The 20,118-nt window shown below is 35.4% G+C and overlaps 1 protein-coding gene and 1 non-coding gene across 5 annotated transcripts in view; both read left to right on the plus strand.

Moving 5' to 3' along the window:
- Nucleotides 1-18,081, plus strand: part of NAA16 (N-alpha-acetyltransferase 16, NatA auxiliary subunit) — a 66,374-nt gene extending 48,293 nt beyond the window's left edge. Inside the window, exons 11-20 of one of the 4 annotated variants that reach the window (XM_036250030.1) lie at nt 26-195; nt 525-677; nt 3,197-3,325; nt 9,302-9,515; nt 10,663-10,856; nt 12,388-12,496; nt 13,191-13,289; nt 14,551-14,694; nt 17,074-17,171; nt 17,741-18,079. In XM_036250030.1, the coding sequence (XP_036105923.1) occupies nt 26-195; nt 525-677; nt 3,197-3,325; nt 9,302-9,515; nt 10,663-10,856; nt 12,388-12,496; nt 13,191-13,289; nt 14,551-14,694; nt 17,074-17,171; nt 17,741-17,938 (1,508 nt within the window). In that variant the 3' untranslated portion in view covers nt 17,939-18,079. Of the gene's footprint in view, nt 1-25; nt 433-524; nt 678-3,196; nt 3,326-9,301; nt 9,516-10,662; nt 10,857-12,387; nt 12,497-13,190; nt 13,290-14,550; nt 14,695-17,073; nt 17,172-17,740 lie in introns of those variants that run through there. The other 3 variants (XM_036250029.1, XM_036250031.1, XM_036250032.1) reach the window with 3 other exon arrangements.
- Nucleotides 13,526-13,652, plus strand: LOC118623116. The gene has a single exon (XR_004958218.1). It is a non-coding gene; the product is annotated as a small nucleolar RNA SNORA77 (small nucleolar RNA).
- Nucleotides 18,082-20,118: the final 2,037 nt, after the last annotated feature.

A 20,118-nucleotide genomic window follows, 5' to 3' on the forward strand; every position in this document is an offset into this window, starting at 1 on the left:
TAATTTTATATTTGTTTGATTGCAGAGAATGGGGAGAAGGAACCTCCAACAACACTACTCTGGGTTCAGTATTTCCTGGCACAGCACTTTGATAAACTTGGGCAGTATTCTTTGGCTTTGGATTATATTAATGCTGCAATTGCTAGTACTCCAACTTTAATAGAATTATTCTATATGAAAGCAAAAATTTACAAGGTAAAACCCTAGACATGATTTTTGAATAATTGAAGGATTTAGCCACTTAAGAACCCTTTGAACTATTTCTGTATAGAAGTAACTTATGACACTCTGATAATTTATTTCTAATACTCTAATAATCCAAGAGAGTTTTAGGTTGCATATTTGCGTACTCAGTGTTAATCATTTGATTCAGCTCTTAGAAAATGTAAATTTTAACTTATCTAATGACTTCTAGATAAATTTTACAGAAATTTCTAATTTGTCTTTATAAACTGTTATTTGTATCGCACCCATATTCTTTTAATCCTAAACTATAATTTCCTCAATATGTTTATCACTTAAAGCATATAGGTAATCTCAAAGAAGCTGCAAAGTGGATGGATGAAGCGCAGTCTTTAGACACAGCTGATAGATTCATCAATTCCAAATGTGCAAAATACATGCTTCGAGCAAATATGATAAAAGAAGCAGAGGAAATGTGCTCCAAGTTCACAAGGGTAGGAAATGGCATGAGTTGTCTGAGTTATTAAAATTAAACTTAAGTTCTGTGATGATTTCTGAAGTTTGCCACTGAAGTTCTTAACAATTTATTTTTGTTATTTTTTAAAAATCCCATTTAGCTAATATCCTAAGTATGGTTTCTTACTGAAGTTGAGTGTGTGTGTACATGTGCTTTTGGTGGGGGGTGGTTTAAAAGCAATAGCAGAAACAGCCCTGGCCTGGTGGCTCAGTTGGTTGGAGCATCGTCCAGTATACCAAAAGGTTGCGGGTTCGATTTCCGGTCAGGGCACGTACATCTGGGTGAGGGTTTGATCCCCGTCAGGGTGTGTAGAGGAGGCAACTGATTGATGTTTCTCTCACAACAGTGTTTATCTGTCCTTTTTCTGTCCCTGGTTATATGGGTCCTTTCCAGCTGCTTTTCTGTTGGTTTTTCCCGACGATTTGTCTTTATTTTAGTTGTAATTCCAGTTTGCTCCTGGGAGCTGGTCTGTGTAACTTCCATTCACTTCGCTGCTATTTTGGAATTTTCCTCCATTGATTTTTAGAGAGTGAAAGGGAGGGAAGGGGGTGGGGGGGAGAGAGAGAGAGAGAGAGGAGAAACATTGATGCTAATAAGTTGACTCCCCCATGAGCCCTGACTGACTGGAACTGGGGATTGAACTTGCAACCCAGATACGTGCTCTTGACCAGGAATTGAACCAGTGTGGGTCGATGCTCTTAACCACTGAGCCACACTGGCCAGGGCCCACGTTCCTTAAAAGTTAACTAGAGTCTAGTTGTGACTGATTGCTAATGGAAACCCCTTGTAATTTAGAAGCCACAGAATAGCTTGAACTTTTATTATGACAATTTTAAATACTTGTAAGAATGATGTCATAGAAACAAGTACACACACACACACACAAACTCAGTAAGAAAAAGACTACAATACAAGTATGTGCAAAGGATAGGAATAGTTCACAGAAGTAGAAAATGGAAGGGCCAACAAAGATGTCTTCATTGATAATCCGGGCATATACCTGGTTGCAGGTATAATCCCTGGTCCTGAGGTCAGGACACTTGCAGGAGGCAACCAATTGATGTGTCTTTCTCACATCCATGTTTCTCTCTCTCTCTCCCCACCTCCTCCCTCCCTTCTACTTTCTCTGAAGATCAATGGAAAAATATCCTCAGATGAGGATTAAATAAAAAAACAAAACAAAACTGGAAAATATATATAGCCATAAAGAAGAAATAAAATGCACTCTTATTTTCATTTACCTAAAGTTACTAGTTTTTATACATTTAATGAGAATTCTGAAAATTGAACTGATAACACAAAATGGGTGTGACATAGAACTGAAGATTAAAATTGCCATCTTTTCTGAGGTCACATAAAATATATTTGAAACAACTCTTCAGAAGTGTGACAACACTCCAGTGCCCTTGCACTGAAACTAGGTGATATATGTCTTACATTGTTCTCAGAAGTCACAGTGTGTCTGATTAACAAATATTTTTTAATAAATTCCATTATTTGGTTTTGTCAGCTCATAGGAGAAAAGTTGGCATAGAACAGGAGATACTGTTAGAAGCAGACACATGGGCACAAAAAGGTGACAACTGATATCCTAAGCCTAACGTGGAGGGACATTGGGAAATGAAAAGGCAATAGTTAGACCTACTACTGACAGATTTGACAATAATGGATGTACATAATAGTGACCCTGAGGAAGCAAAGAAAGGTTAAGTAGCTTTTGCTTAATAGGCAGTATTTCATAGGATTGCTATCTGAAATAGTTTAAGTAAAAGCTTTGGTGCTTAAAAGCTTAGTTTTAGTAATCAGGAGTCTTTTTTTTTTTTAGGACTTTCCTTATATATTTTTATATTGATTGATTTTTTTTTAGAGAGGAAAGAAAGGAGAGAAAAACGTTGATTTGTTGTTCTACCTATTTATGCATTCATTGCTTGATTTTTTAATTGTTATTGTTTTTATTATTTTGTTTGTTGTTAATCCTCACTGGAGGATCTTTTTCTGTTGATTTTTAGATTAGGAGGGAGGGTGGGAGGGGTGTGCACGCCTGCAAGAGAGAGAGAGAGAAACATTGATATGAGGGGCCAGGGATCGAACCTGCAACCCAAGCACGTGCCCTGGACTGGGAATCAAACCTGCAACCCTCCGACGCTTGTAACTGCTGAGCCAAACCAACCAGGGCAGTTGGTTGATTTTTGTATGTGCTCTGATCTGGGAACACTAGAAACCTTGGTGTGTTGGGAGGATGCTCTAACCAATTGAGCCACCCGGCCAGGGCCAGTAATCTAGTCTTTTATGTAGAGTGTTGAATATTCCAACAGAGCTGGATAAATAAGACGTCTAATTTTAAATCGATAGGAGCTTTTTGGTAGCACTTTGATATATTTGTCAATTGCTATTGGCATAATATTTGTAGCTATAGTTGTAAAAGAGAAAGTGAGATTTTTTTTTTGGATCGCTTTTTTTATTTACTTCTTACATTAATGAATCCTTCCATTTCAGGAAGGAACATCTGCCATGGAAAATCTAAATGAAATGCAGTGTATGTGGTTTCAAACTGAGTGCATTTCAGCTTATCAGCGTTTGGGGCGATATGGGGAAGCTTTGAAAAAATGCCATGAAGTAGAAAGGGTAAGTTGATAGAATTTTGACTTTATTTTTCTCCTGTAAGGTGATGAAAAAAAGCAGGTATTTATCTACATGGGATCATCTACCTCTTTTATCTACTTTGGAAACTTCGTTGTGAAAAATTATTGATCTTTAGCCTTTCAAACATTCAGAGGTTGTGAATAAATGATTGCCTTTGTTTGATCATCAACTGGTTATGATTTTAGCATGTCTCCATATTTTTGTCTGAAGGAAGAGGAAGGAGATTAATTTAGTAAGCCATTATTGCTATTAGTAACATATATTCAAAATTTCTATTCCCTAATCGGGCCATTATTTAATTTTCATTACTAGCCTAGAAGGATACACAAGCTAATGGCCACCTCTTTTCCCTTTATGTCAGGATCTGCTCAGTAGTCAGCCTCTCTCCAGTTTGTCTTCCCAGGATATTTGTTCTCACATTCAGTACTTTGTACAGAAGTCTGTGACTGGTTTGCAGGCTTATTTTTATTACTTGCTTTTAGGATGATGTGTGTGATGTGCCTTAGTGAGGGGCCTTTTCTTTTTCTTTGTGTGAATTTTTGTTTTCCTGTTCTTTGTCATCTCTGAAGCACTCTCCTTCCAAATGGACAACAGGAGGAAAAGAGCCACAAATGCACCCCTGAGGCAGTCCTCAGCAGCCCTCAGTTGGGGTCAATCGGCACCACTGTTCCCATGCTGACGCAGTATAAAACCACAGGCATCATAGTCAGGTGAGCCTGAAGTCTGCACTCTGGCAGTCACTTTGGCCTTTTTCCCATGTGAAACTTCTGAGGTTACCCAAAAGAAAGTCTAAATCTTAAGGGGTGGTTTTTGATGGTAACTGGAACTAGGATTATACCTGAGCCCTTTTACAAATAACCTAGTTTTTGCTTTGTTTTGTTTTTTTCTTTTTAAGCCTGGGCTTGATGGTTATATCTCTGGGAAAAAGTCTCATCTTCTTGAAATTATAAAGCCCTTGGATGATGATAAGTGAACTATTCAGACAATATCCAAGCATTGTAGTGTAAATCAGGCTCTTCTGTGATAAAACCATAGATCACTAGCTTGATGACTGTCACTTTAAAACATTCTGTTTGTTATTAGGAAAGATGCATTTTTATTAATCAGGACATGCTTGGTGAGTGACAGATTGTTTACTTATGGATCAGTAATTCCAGCAGGACCATAATTGGAAATTTATCAGATTTTCTGGGAAAGTGAAATTTGAATACCCTTAGGATTATTATGAACTTCTCCAGCTTCAATTCCATTCCTCCTAACATTAATAACTATATTACTAATTTCTTTTTAATATTTTTGAAAGTTGTTAGACTATGATTAATAGCTCTTCCATTACTAAGTTTTATTTAGATTATATTTTCCCTTAAATTTTTAGTGATTTTTTTTTGCTGAGTAACACAAAGTAAAATTCTGTAATGTCAGATAAAGTACAGTTGATTCTTGAACAATGAAGGGATTGGGGCGCTAACTCCTGTGCAGTTGAAAATCATCTTATAACTACAGTCTGCCCTTTGCATATGTGGATTTCCAATCATGGATCAAAAATAGAGTTGACCTTTGAACAACATGGGTTTGAACTGCACAGGTCCACTTTATACACAGATCTTTTGTTGTTGTTGTTGTTGTTAATCCTTACCTGAGAGTATTTTTCCATTATTTTTTAGATAGAGTGGGAGGGAGGGAGAGAGTGAGAGAAAGAAAGAGACAGAGAGAGACATCGATCGATGTGAGAGAGACACTTCAGTTGGTTGCCTCCTGCACAACCCTGACTGGGATGGGGGCTCGAACTTGCAACTCGGGTACATGCCCTTGACCAGGAATTGAACCTGAGACCCTTCCATCCATGGGCCGACACTAACCACTGAGCAAAATCGACCAGGGCTATACACAGATTTTAAAAAATTATAAAAACTCATGTCCAAGAGTACTTGTAGTTCAAAAGCTGGTACACAGCATTTTTGAAGAAAAAAGTATAAGAAATCATTGGTTATCAGAGATTAAAATGGGGCAGAAATCACAACCCTTGTCATTGTACATACTTATTGCTAGAATTCTTACTGTCTTTATTTAGGGTTTGCTGTTGGTGCTTTAGAATAGAAAAAACTAGAAACAGATAAATAAGAGTCTGTTCTTATGTTACTTGTGAGTTTGTCTTTTTATAGTGAATTCATGCTAAAAGTAAGACTTAGGTCATCTAATGGTTATATGTAGAAATGTGAGTGCTTAATACAAATAGGGTGACTAAATATTTGCTGGCTGATCTTGCTTTTAAAATTAATTTCTAATAAAAATGTAATCTAAAATAAAATTCTTGATATAATTGTAAGGATTTAGGAGTAATTATTGAATTAAAAGATTTATTATGATAGGTATCTGCATGAGTTACTTTTGTGCCTAAGTTTAAAATACTTTAGTAAAGAAATGAGCACCTTTCAAAAATAAAACTGCAGTTTACTTTCTAAATAAAAGGTTAGTGAACAGAGAGAGAAGTTCAAATAAGGGCTAAGTCTTGTGCCTTTAAGAACTCCTTCCAAAATTCTTTCATTGAGGCAGTTTCTCATTAACTGGATTTGAAATGTTAAAATTCTGAATGGCCTAGTGTACTTTTTCTGTCTTTATCTTACTCCCTTTGTAGGATTTTAGGATTATATGTACAGATTATGTATAGGGAGTCTAATCCTATCTGATGTTCAGAACTTGAGTTTTATTCAAAGCAAAGCAAAACAACTGCCTTTAAAATATATATATTTTTAAATCTTCATCTGAGGATATTTTTCCATTGATTTTCAGATAGAGTGGGAGGGAGAGAGGAAAGGAGGGGAGGGGGAGAAAGAAAGAAACATTAATTGGTTGCCTCCTGCGTGACCCCACCCAGGGCCAGGGATCAACTGCAACTGAGGTACGTGCCCTTGACTGGAATTGAACCCGAGACTCTTTGTTCTGCAGGCCGATGCTCTAACTGCTGAGCCAAACTGGCCAGGGCGAATTTTAAACTATTTTATCTTTCAAGAATTGAATTTCTCCTTCTTTTTCAGATGATTAATTTCTTTTTATTTTAGTGTGCTGATTTGTACCTGAAACAGAGCAACAATACATATTTCTAAAACTTTTTGATAAGATGTAGGGTTTCTGATAGCTCAGAACCATAGGAGGTTCATAACTTTATCTTCTAGTGCATCTTAATCTTTATCAAGTGGGCACATGCTTTATAATGGCATATTCTCTATAAAGAAAATAGTTGCTTATTACCATCTTTGGTCTAGTTATTATGATTTTTTAAGTCCAGAGATTTTTGTTGTATTTCTGTGTGTGAGTTCTTACTAGTCTACTCCAGTAACTCTGAGAAGGAATGGGTAGGTAGATGAATCTGGGTTAGAAGACAAGACATAATAGAGACATCCTAAAGAAAACCGTACTCTTAAGCTATATATAGTGTTTCTTAATTCTTTGCTGACTCGTCTTACTTTGATTCAAGCCTAATTTTGACAATTTAAGTAATTCCTGCACTATTATTCCCCATCCCCAAGAAAAGAGAGAACTAGTGTTTATGATGAGGGAAGCATTGAGTTAAGGGCATAAGGATTATGTTAAAATTTGGGTACCTAGAGTCTACGGTGAGCTAAGTGATCTTACGTTCATGCGTGGCCAACGTTCAGGGAAACTAACTTTACCTGTTTGTGTTGTCTAGTATATTTTTATGTTTTTTAAATTTGGAAACCTAAAAATCACCCCAAGATGTGGTACAGGGGAGATATTTGTGGTAATTAGACAGTTCTGTATCTTGATTGTGGTATTCATTAACTCAAATCTATGCATGATGAAAAAGTGTACACACACAAGTTGTACCAATGTCAGTCTTTTGGTTTTGATATTGTATTTTTGTTATGTAAGATGCAGCCTTTTGGGGGAAACCAAGGGAGGAGTGTACAGAACATCTCTATACTACCTTGCAACTTCCTCTATATCTATAATTATTCCAAATAAAAAGTTAAAAAACAGAAAATCAACCTAAGATTATTTAGTTGTTTTTAAGTAGGATTCTCCAAGCATCATTTCTTCCAAAAGCCAAATTATTTTGTAGTACCTTATGTTTTCTAATTGAATCTAGTCATATCTGGTCCACCACCATTAGCTTATTATAGAGGGATCAACATCCCAGTTTGTAGGGGTCAGCAAGTTCCTGAGACACAAAGCTTTCCATGGAAAAATTGAAAGCTTCAGGCAAAGTGGGGTGAGTTGGTTACCCTATTTGTGGAAGACATTAACTGGAGAGAGGCAGCCTGTGGGCTGTTACTGATAAAGAGGAGGCTTAAATGTTTGTGGTTCCAAAGGCTTCTTCCTAGATTTGGCTTAAAATCTATGTTTACTAATGCTGCTAGGAATATTTCTTGAAACTTGTGTCTACCTTTTACACCTAAATGTTTCTCAGCCTAACAAAGGTCCTGTAATCTCAAGTTTTCATATCTGATTTTTGGCACTGCCATTTTCCTTAGTCAGTTGTACTGAATTCTAAGATATTCTTATGGTGCTAGACATAATTTGATTGACATTAAGGAAGACCATGAACAACTTTATGAAATATGTAACTTTTTTTTAAAAAAGCAAGCTTGTTATTTATGAATTGCTTTGTCTTATTGATGGGAGGAATGCAATGATCTAATATGACACCCATGACAGCATGATTCTTGAAGTAGTAAATATAAACTAATGTGTTCATTTTTTTTTCTACTTCTTTCCCTCTATACTGTGTACTTTTCTTTGTATCTTAAAATTCTTCTTTTAAAGTCTCAGGTACTTAATGTAATTCTGTGTATGATGTGTTTCTAATAACCAAAACAACTAAAATTATGAAATAATATGGACACTTACTAATGTGGTCTCTGCATAGTGAGTTACTAGGCCCCAGGGCAGAGGGAAGGTGACGTGGTAGAAGAGCTTGTTCTGTGTTGGTGTGTTGAATCATTTGTTTTTCTGAATATTTTTGAAGAAGCGAAAATAGGAGGAAAAAAAGAGCAGGTAGAGAGGCATTTAGGGAAGAAAATAAAAGAATAAACTGTTTTGTAGGGAGTTAACCTTCTCCTTTCTATGAAAGCAATTGGTTCTTAAACTTTAGGGGGACCATGGACCCTTTGAAAATGAGATGAAAGCCTCAAGCTTTCTCCTTAGAACAATGTTATTATGTTTATACACAGACTCCAAACTAAGAACCTTTGCTAAAATGGAATGTAGGTAGATTAATGGTAGCTTATTGAGCGAGAGAAAACCGTAATGTTCTACATTTTATAGCAGTTTACAGTTTAGAAAGAATTTTTAAATATGTTCTTATTTGACCTCTAACAACCTTATGAAATTGGCTGTATAGATTTCTTTACTCCTAATTCAAGTAATTGAGGCTCTAGATAATTGAGGTCACGTGCCTGATAAGCAACTGATTTCTTGAATTGGCCATTATTGTGCTTATTGTCTGCTATGTTAGGCCTTGTGCCGGGCAATGGGAATAGACATAACAAAGCTTGCCTTGAAGAACTCAGAGTTGAGCAGAGCAGTCTGATTTGTAAACATTTTATGTAAATCTATAGTATATATTTAGTCTTAAGTCAGAGATCTGTTTAACTCTGCCATGTTGATTTTTGGAGAATTCTGAGGAGAAATGTTTCATTAAAATTAAAATATCAATATGTATTGATTTCCAGTCTTAAAAATCTGACTTTTTACGTAGAAATTGAGTATCATCACGAAATACGGTTTCTAGTGTATGATCATTGATTGTAGAAAGAGAAACTTAAGTTACATGCAAAGAAGAGCTTGATATCCTTCACAGTGTTAAACATTGGAGAGGGCAGCTAAGTGAAATTGTGACTGTTAAAAATGTTTTGGTTTTTTTTTTTATGGTTTTCTTTTCAAAAGTAGACATTATTGATAAAATGTAAGAGATAATTTCGTGGTTTTGTTTTTAAGCATTTTCTTGAGATAACCGATGATCAATTTGACTTCCATACATACTGCATGAGAAAGATGACCCTTCGTGCCTATGTTGACCTTCTGAGATTAGAAGATATACTCAGAAGACATGCCTTCTATTTCAAGGCTGCTAGATCAGCGATTGAAATATACTTAAAATTGTATGATAATCCCTTAACCAATGAAAGCAAACAACAAGAAATAAATTCAGGTAACTGACAAGGAACTATTTTTAAAAATTTGAAAAGAACACTAAATTTCTGAATGTCATTAACATAAACAGTACATAGAAAAGTATATTGTCAAATGAATGTGAAAACAATATACTTCTGTGTGTGTGTGTAAAAAAAGTGGGGGAAGTTAGTAAAACCTGGCAGGATGATGTTCTATAGTGGTGCTTCTAAATCACCCGAGTGGAATGACTAGCAGTATTTTTTATTATTATTATTATTTTTTTATCCTCACCTGAGGACATTTTTTTTTTTTCGATATTTTGTTCAGATAGAGTGGGAGGGAGAGAGAGAGAGAGAGACAAACATCGACGTGAAAGGGACACATCGTGTAGTTGCCATCCACATGACCCAGTCAGGGCTGGGGACAAACTGCAACTGAGGTACGTGCCCTTAGCGAGAACCGAACCCGGGTCTCTCCAGACTGCAGGCCAATGCTTAACCGCTGAGTCAAACTGGCCAGGGCAGTATTTTTATTTTTATCTTCAGTAAGACCAATTCAGGAAAAATAGAAATGTCTATGGGCTGGGTTCTTTATTATTTATTTTTATTTTTATTATTATTATAACTGAAAAAAGCTTTGAACCCCTTAGGGAAAAATAATTATCCTTACAACTTCTAGTACCTACTTTATTGCAAATAATAATGAGGCAAATAAAAATATCTATATAGCTTTTATTCACTAAAATGTTAATATCTAGGAATATTTGAAAACTAGCAGAGAGGCAAGTTTCTGATCTTTCATTTGTAATATTTATATAGTGTTTAGAGATCATAAGTGTGTTTATATGCACTGTCTTATCCTTTAAATACTCTTAAGAAAATTGTTGGCATTATCAGCCCCAGTTTACACAGCTTGAAACGATACTGAAAGAAATGATTTGCCTAAAGTCATTTATTGTGTAGGAGGTAGAACTGGGCTGGAATTGGTTAAATTTTGGCAATGCAGCATTTGCTGGTTATCTTTTGTGTACTATTTTTAGTGCTAGTCATAAGAATATACTTTCTAATAATTTTTATGTAGTTGCCTCTTCCACTTTCCCCCAGAGAGCTATACTAATAATATGTCTTGCATTGAGGAAAAGGGAAACATTTACTTAGGATGTTTATGCATTTGGATATTTATAGACAACCTGTCAGCCAAAGAATTGAAGAAAATGCTTAGCAAGCAGAGAAGAGCTCAGAAAAAGGCTAAATTAGAAGAAGAGAGAAAGCATGCGGAAAGGGAACGTCAACAAAAAAATCAAAAGAAAAAAAGAGATGAAGAAGAAGAAGAAGCCAGTGGTCTCAAAGAAGAACTTATACCTGAAAAATTAGAAAGGGTGAGATGAATTTACTATGTTAATTTAGTAAAATTTATGTTATTTAGTTCTGTTCTAGGCATAAACATGTCTTATGTAAATTTATAAATCAGAAGCCATTTGTAATAATATTTCAAGATCATTATAATAATCAGTGATTTTTAAGTGATAAAATGCAAATTTGGCTAAATGCATGTTATACATAGACTTATAGTTGTGGTAGGCAGAATCATGACCCTCCGAAAGTGTCCATGTTCTGAACCTATGATTATGTTAAGTTACAAAGGGGTGAAAGTGGTGAATGAAATTGAAGGTTGTAATTAGCTAGCCTTGAAATAGGGAGATTAGCCTGGACTATCTAGGTGGGCTTAATGTAATCACAAGAGGTCCTTAAAAGTGGAATATGAAAGGAGGTAGGAGTAGTATAAGAAGGACTCCATCTGCTGTTGCTGACCTTGAAAATGGAGGAAGGGGAGTGAAGGAGGCAGCCTCAAGCCAAAGAATGTAGGCAGCCTTGAGAAGCTGAAAAAGACATTGAAATATACTCTCCCTTAGAGCCTCTGAAAGGGAATGTAGTCTTACTGACACTTGATTTTAAGTCTAGCAAGACCCATGTTGAACTTTTAACCTACAGAACTGCAAGATAATAAATTTGTGTTGTCTTAAGACATTAAATTTTTGAAAACTTATAGCAGCAATACAACTGTCTATTAAATATGGAAGCACTTTATATCTCTTGCTAGGTATGTTTTAACTACAAAGAATTAACATTTTATCTCCAGGATTTAGTTTATTTAAGGACCAGATTTGGGGAAATGCATTTTTCCCCCCAATTTATTTACTATGAATGTAGTGTAAGTATTTTAAATTTTCATTACTTTTTTTCTGTTACTTGATACAATTTTATTTGTCCTCTTACTTTAGATGCTTGTAGTATAAGGGGCTGTCAGTACTTGTGTAATATCTCTCTTCAGTCGGTTATATAAAAAGAACTGTTGTAGGAGTTCAGAACAAGTCACTCCAAGGTGTGCCTAAAGGCACCCAAGACCCTGTGGGCTTAAGAGAAACTTCTGTGTCCCTTAACTGCCTAGGAGAATTTTAAGTTAGGGGCCTTTCCCATAATAGAGATTATCAGAGATAAACTTATTTTGGCTTATCTATATGGCAGGGCAAAGTACTAATTATTGAACATCTGCTTTTCTTATATTCCTCCTTCCTGAAGCCCCCAAGTGATCATTAAGTCATAATGTCATATACACCTCATTTTCCCTTTCTGTGTTTGAACATCTTACGTATGTGGGATCTCTATCTCATGTATGCATATATCCCTTATGTATGTATGGCATGTAATTAAATTTGGGTTTTTTCTCTTGTTGATCTGTCTCATTTGATTATTAGACCAAGAGAAAATCCTTGAGGGTAGAGGAGAGTTTCTTCCTATCCCACACTGTCAAAATTACTTCAGATATGTATTAATATAAAATTTGGGGACAAATTCGACTTGTATAGCTGTTATTTAAATATAACAATTTTCCTTTCTGTTTCAAAATAGGTAGAAAATCCATTGGAAGAAGCTATCAAGTTCCTTATACCTCTTAAGAACCTTGTTGCTGATAACATTGACACTCATCTATTAGCATTTGAAATATATTTTAGAAAAGGTAATGGTTGAATTTTGTTTTTAAATTTTTAATCGAATTTATTGGGGTGACATTGGTTAATAAAACCATACAGATTTCAAGTGCACAACTCTATAACATATCATCCGCGTAATGCATCCTGCGCTCACCACCCAAAGTTACGTCTCCTATCAGCCCCATTTTACCTGCTCTTGCCCTCTTCCACCTGCCTTTCCTTCCGCTGTCACCATACTGTTGTTGGTGTCTTTGTGTCGTGTATATATTATATATACATGTTTTGCTTAATTCTTTCTCTTTCTTTCACCCAGCCCTCCCTTAATTATATTGGTGGCCATATTCAGTATAATCTTATTAGTAACATCTATTTTTGTTTTTTAGCGTTCCACTTCAACCTTTCACAAAGGCGCTAATACTTTTTTCTTTTGCTACTCAAAACTTTACTGGGTGATAAATTAGAATATTATAATCAAATCCATTTTAAGAAGAATTTGAACAATCAAATTGTTTACCTGAAGCGGTTCTTCATGATTCTTTAAGCTTTTCTTTAGAAAATAAAAGTTGTCTTTGATAACCAAAGTCATCTTTGAATTTTGTGTAAAAATGTTATAGGGAAGATAACATTTTGTTACTGGATTTTAAATGAGGCTAAAATACAGTGAATAAAATACTATGCACAAATATCGATGCTGTTACTTTTATTTTTTTTCTGACACAGGAAAGTTTCTGTTAATGCTGCAATCCGTCAAACGAGCTTTTGCCATCAACAGTAATAACCCATGGTTACATGAATGTTTAATTAAATTTTCTAAATCTGGTAAGTATAAACAAGGTAATATTTGTATAAAAGCAAATGTGCTAATTTAGCTGTCTTCCATGAAGCTGCACATTAAAAGACATTTGCAAAGTGTAAAGCAAAAAAAAATAATGTCTACATATAGCATTTAAATGAAGGTATGTGTATAAATTAAACATGCTGGGGGAAAACGGGAGGGACAGCTGTAATACTGTCAACAATAAAGGTACATTTAAAAAAACAAAGAACTTGCTATCGCAGACTCACTCTGCACTCGGCTGCAGTTCCAGGCGGGTGTTTTTTTTTGTCTGCCACAGAAACATTCCAGGGTCCTGTGACTACCTTGACATGTCAGAGGTGATGCAGCTGCCTGGGGACATGGTTAAAAAAAAGACAAAAAGAATGGGAAGTGTGGAGGGACATGCTTGTAACAGCTGATGTTACAAGTTGGTGGCTGCGTTGGAAGCCCAGCTGAGCTGTGAATGGTTCTGTGAAGGCCTTGTTGCCGGGGTTGTTTCAGAGAGCACTGTTTGATCTGTGGTGTCCCATGTTTAGTGACAAGCTGTGTACTCTGAGGAAACTTCACTTTCAAAATGTAGGGCTCCTTGTGATGCACTGGGCAAGTCCCAGTAGCTGTCCGCTGTTGTGCTTGGGGACGCGGCCTGTGACCTGGAGGTCAGTGATGCCAACTGTTCTCTGAAACTCCAGGAACTTCTGTAAGCTGAGCCTGCAGCATCAACCGAAAGCTTACAGAAGTTGATTTTTGGTTTTGGGTGGGTTTTTATGTTCTAAAGAACTGTTTCCAGGCAAGGCTTAAATACATATTTCTCTGTTCCCTATCAATATAGTGACACACTGCCCATCTGTGTACTTCGCAATTTTACACACTTCTCAGGCAATAAGGGCTGTGATGTTTATCACGTCGAACATACTTTGTAGGTTTGATGTGAGCTGTGTTTCATCTATTCACGTATCCTCAGCTCAGCTTAGGGGCCAAGTGCTTTCGTCTTAGGTGTATTGTTAGTAATTTCTTCCTTATATCAGTGATAAATTTGGAAGTAAATGTGTAAAATGTGGGAAAATCAATCAATCAATTAATCAATCATGCTGGCCGTATGCTGGAAATTAGTGTATTTTAAAGCTGGAATGTATTTATATTCCAAAGGAGCAATAATATTTGTACTATGTAAAATGTATCTAGCTTAATAAAGATATTTCAACTGATTTTGCTTCAAGGGACAGACCTAATTTTTTTTTTATGTCAAATATTTTGTTTTTATAGTGTCTAACCATAGTAATCTTCCAGACATTGTGAGCAAAGTTCTGTCTCAAGAAATGCAGAAGATATTTTTCAACAAGGATTTGGAAAGTTTTAATGATGATTTTCTCAAACATAACGCTACCTCTCTTCAGCATTTACTTTCAGGTTGGTATTTAGCTCCCAGGGTTAAAATGTTTATGGAAAAAAGAATGTGATTTAAAACAAAGTTTGGAAAGATGTTTAACCTCACTAATTATCAGAGAAAAATAAATAAACACAATACCACTTTTGATCTTTCAAATTAGGAAAGTTTTTATTTGTCTATTTGGAAAAGATTCAAGCACTCCTGTATCTGGCTGCTGCCATGTAAGTTGGCCCAGCTGTTTAAGAAAGCAGCTTATCATTCTTATCAAGAGCTTCCTTCACTTTACCTGTATCTTTTGCTGTAGTCATACTTTTGTGAATAATTTTAAATAATTATTCCAATGCAAAGAAAAAGTTTTAAGTGCAAAGATGTTAACTGAGCCCTGGCCGGTTTGGTTCAGTGGTTAGAGCATCGGCCTGTGGACCAGAGAGTCCTGGGTTCAGTTCCTGCTAGGGGCACGTACCTTGGTTGCAGTTTGTCCCTGGCCCCGGTTGGGGTAGTGTGGGTGGCAACCAGTCGATGTGTCCCTCTCACTTTGATGTTTCTCTCTCTCTCTCTCTCTCTTTCCTCCTCTCTCCCTCCCGCTCTATCTGATGATAAATGCAAAAATGTCCTCGGGTGATAATTTAAAAAAAAGATGTTAACTGAAATGTGTGTGAGTATGGGGAAAAGAATGGAAACAGATTGAATGTATGTTCAGTAATAGTGGGTTTGTAGGATGGAATACCAGGTAATCATATAAGTGACGTTTATTCTAAAGAGTTGTTATAACAGAGGTAAATATGTTTTAATAATGTATGCAGAATTAACATAAGGTATAATCTCTAAATATACATGGGATAAAAGCTAAAAAAGTGTATACCAAAGCTTTAATGGTTGCCTTTGGGTATTGTGGTTGTGATTTATTTTTTCTTATATTTTTATTACTTAATGTATTTTGTATTTTGAGAATTTATTTATATCCTGCCTTGTTACAGGAAAGAATTTAGGCAGTTTATACAAATTTATAAAATGACAGGATGGCATAAATACAAACTGAACAAAAGATTGTGGAAAGGGAATTGGGGACAAAAATGAAGTATGCTCTTAACTACTCCTACTTTAAGCCATATACTGGATTTAAATACTTTAACCTAAGCTTTTCTGTTATAATGGGAAACTTCTTGGTTTTGATATGAGAAGTTATAGTTCTTGGTAGTAAGGGCAGATGAGAATTTCTCTTCAAGAACACAGGGTAATGGAAGAAAACATTTCTTTATTATATTATGGGAAATGCCTTTCTAAACATGAAATTCTAAAGAAAAGATCATTTATATCATATAAAAGTAAAAACACCATAAAGTCAAAAACCCAATTGGGAAAAAATACAGATATATAACTGATAAAAAGCTAATAATATACATGGAGCTCTTACAAATGAACAATATAAATTAATGAACAGCCCTGGCCAGTTTGGCTCAGCAGTTAAAGTGTCGGCCTGCGGATCAGAGTGTCCTGGGTTCGGTTCTCGCTAAAGGCACATACCTCGGTTGCAGTTTGTCCCTGGCCCTGGTTGGTGTCGTGTGGGTGGCAGCTACTCGATGTGTCTCTCTCACATTGATGTTTCTCCCCCCCGCCCCACTCTATCTGGAGATAAATGCAAAAATGTCTTTGAGTGAGGATAAAAAAATAAAAATAAAATCCCACCAGTGAAATGAGCATCGAAAATGGACCATGTAATTTGTTGGAGAAATATAAATGGTTTTATTTTTTTAAAGTTTAAAAAATTACTTATTTTCTTTGTGAATATGGAAACATTTTCCTATTGCCTCTCTACCACAGCCCTCTGATAATAATTTGTTTCTTAGATGTTTTATTTTAGGGGAGGGGTAGGGAACATCTGACCCACGGGCCAGCTAATATCACCCCAAATTAGCCCGACCAAATATAGCAGGCAAATTTTTAAGTTGATAATTTTGTATGGCCCATGAATGATACAAATATCTAAATGGTCCTGGCAGAACAAAGGTTCCCCACCCCTGTTTTAGGGTATCATTTAAAAAATAATTATTGATTAATATCACAGGGTAGCCTGTGTTTACATTGTTGTGGAGGGTGGGTATTAAATCTGGTCTTCTGATAAATGTTTAACAACCATCTCTTTGTAACAGAAAAAGCCCTTATTTGTAGTATTGACATAATATAAATACTCCCATTGTGACCCAAAGCTGTCAGTGGGATGTCACTGAATGGGGAGTGGGAAGAGATGATCACAGTGGCCTCCTGAGAGCTGTGGGAGCCAGATCCAGCCCACTGCTGATTAAACACTTGGAACCATATTTTAAGCCACTGGTCAGTGTAAATCAAATGAAATGTTTGCCATAGGAGTTTACTCATTTTGAAATGTATTGGTATTTCAGGTGCTAAAATGATGTATTTTTTGGACAAGTCAAGGCAAGAGAAAGCAATTGCCATTGCTACTAGACTGGACGAAACTATAAAAGATAAAAATGTAAAGGTAATATTTTCTACAACTGGTTTTCTCCAAATTTATGGATACTGAGTGATCTAACAAAAAAAGTCTTTACAGCAAAGTTCTTGAGTCTGCCTTCTGAGTTATGCCTTGATTTGAATCCCAGTTCTACTTATTATGAGCTGTGTCACATTAGGCAAATTATCTCTCCTAGCTTCCCTTTTCTCATTTACAAGATGAGGGTGAAAATACTCCTCATAGAGTTGGTATAAGGGTTAACTGAAATAATAAACTAAAATGCTTACTACCTGCCTGGCACACAGTAATCACATAATATGTGGGAGCTGTTGTTATTAATAAAGGACACTTTTATTTTAGTGATTACAGTTTCAGGGATTCACTTTCTCAAATACTAGAATTTCACGGCTTTTTTAAGGCTTCACAGAATTGATTTTTAAAATGTTCTTTTTTTGAGGTGATCACTTAATATAGATAGCAAGAAGTTATTTTAGACCAGGGCTTGTTGGCCTTCTCTTGGTTAATGAACAGATTGCATCTTTTGATTAAAGTGATTATTAACCAAACTTTTATTTTATTTCCCTTTGTTTCAATAGACTTTAATAAAGGTTTCTGAGGCACTGCTTGATGGTAGCTTTGGGAGCTGTAATTCCCAGTATGAAGAGTACAGGACGGCCTGTCATAACTTGCTTCCTTTCACGTCTGCTTTCCTGCCTGCTGTGGATGAAGTCAGCAGTCACAGTGCAGCACTAAACCACATGGCTAACTATGATGTCTTGGCAAATGAAATTTGAAATCTCACAGAAAATTGGCTCCTGTAGATTCAAAGCTGACTTCAGATCAGGGTTTCTTTTCCAGGTTATATTTTAATATAGATATGAAGTGAAATAATTGGATAGAATTTTCAATGGAGCATTCTTTAAGCCTATTTTATTCTTTATCTGACCCTGCCAGTATACATAAACATCTGTTAAAATTACCTGTTTATACCTGTACAGTTTTCTTAAATTTTAGAATTATCGGCATTGTGATGGTGCTGTCACTTCTATATCATGAATATGATAATTTCATGTTAAGTTAAAATATATACAGCCTCACTCTTATTTTTTTTAGATCCTGGTTTTAGAATCTTTGTTTTGGTTCCTTTTTGGTTTGTTTTATTATTGTTTATTTGCTTCCTTTTTAATTACAGCACATCAGTTTTAAAGTGTTAACTATATGTACATTAAAAACAGTATGGAACTCCTTTTGGCAGATACTGAGGTTTATTTTAAAATTTATTTCATTTTGCTCTATTTTTCTGCCTTAATTTTTTCCTGATTTAGTATTTCCTTTTTAATATTGGTTTGCCTCTTAATCACTGAAGTTCACTGGTAAATTTGTTGTGTATTTCTAGATCAATCTTAAAGATCCGCAGGCAAGAATTAAGCTTTCTTGGCTAAATAGCTTTGTGTCCTAATAAGTAGTTTATATCTGAGTGATACATGCTTCAAGAGAGTATAATAGAGCAGAATACAATTATAATGAAGCATCCTTACTCTTATAGTCATACATAGACTATTAAATGTGTTTTTATATCAGCAGAATGAGAATTTAAACTCTTATTAGCTTAATTATTAAAACAGTATATTGGCAGGCAATTTTGGGGGGGATAGCTTTTTCATTCTTGTATAGAAAACAGTAATGGAATTATTCAATATGTTTCTTGCAGAACTGTGTAAATATATCTGTAATATTAATACTTCCCTTTAAGGCAAATATAAATTCAAAAGGGAGATTTTATTTAGAGAAACAGTTCTAATTAAAATGATTTTCTTTTACTCTAAGCTATTTTAGATTCGTAATTGTTGAGAGAAAAGCACTGTACAATAATGTCAACCTTATATAATGCTGTAATAAATTATTTTGTACACAGTTGCTTATTTGTGTTACTGCTTCACATTATCAAAATGTTTTTTCTTTGAGGGAGTAAAAACTTAATCATCTTAATATTTACCAATTTATAAAAAAAATCATCTACCAACATATTCTGGTACCACAGCAGCTTGTTTTGTCAGTGTTTTAATAAGTTTAGAAGTAGACCATCTTTGGCACTGAGTATCCTGGCAAGTGTGTAATTTGTCACGTTACTTTCAGCAAGATGCCATTTGCATAAAAGAAGTCAGTTCATAATTAATGTGGAATTGTGCTTTTAGCTGTAGTCTTACAAAGTATTCCATTGGGGTCATTTAGAGTTTCGGAGAGTTACAGGCAGATACAGTTGAGATGTGAGGAGTTTGGTTCAGGGTAAGGAAGAAGGCAGGATAATGGGTGACCCTGGATTAGTGAAGTCCAGCAGTGTATCAGTTAATGTATAGAGGCTGTATCTGTTTTCCCTACACACATCCCACTTTGAGAATAAACCTGGGATATAGTCAGTGATCTTTTTTAGATAAGGGAGGAGGGTTGTATCATGTCCCATTCCCCCACACCTCCACCCTATCCCCAACCTTGGCAGAAGCCATTTAATTTAGTAAAGCTAAAGAATAAACATATGCCTAATGGAGAGACATCTGAACCAAGTACTTAAATAAGTCTCTTACCTCAAGAGAAAAGCAAAAAGTCTTTTGTCCTATTTGATCCTGCCAAGTTTATCAGAACAGATAGGAAAAAGACACAAAGATTCAAGGCATAGTGTGATAATTGAAAATTTGGCTTCAGGTTTTTGTGTTTTTTTGAGGAATGAGTTTAATGGGCAAAGCCTAGAAAATGGAGAACCATAATTCAGTCTGTAGTCATTAAGCACCTATTTTGTTTCAATGTTCATAGTCTAACGTATACAGTAGTGAACAAAATTAAGTCCTTATTCAAGTGAGCAGAGAGAAATAAGTATATACTAACAAGTAGTGAAAATTACTGTTTAGAACATTCAAGCACAGTATTATAGAGTATCCATAGTATGGTTAGAGTGGAATTTAAAAATTTCAAACAGTCA

This window comes from Molossus molossus, unplaced genomic scaffold (genome assembly GCF_014108415.1).
Source record: "Molossus molossus isolate mMolMol1 unplaced genomic scaffold, mMolMol1.p scaffold_m16_p_9, whole genome shotgun sequence".
Taxonomy (NCBI): Eukaryota; Metazoa; Chordata; class Mammalia; order Chiroptera; family Molossidae; genus Molossus; species Molossus molossus.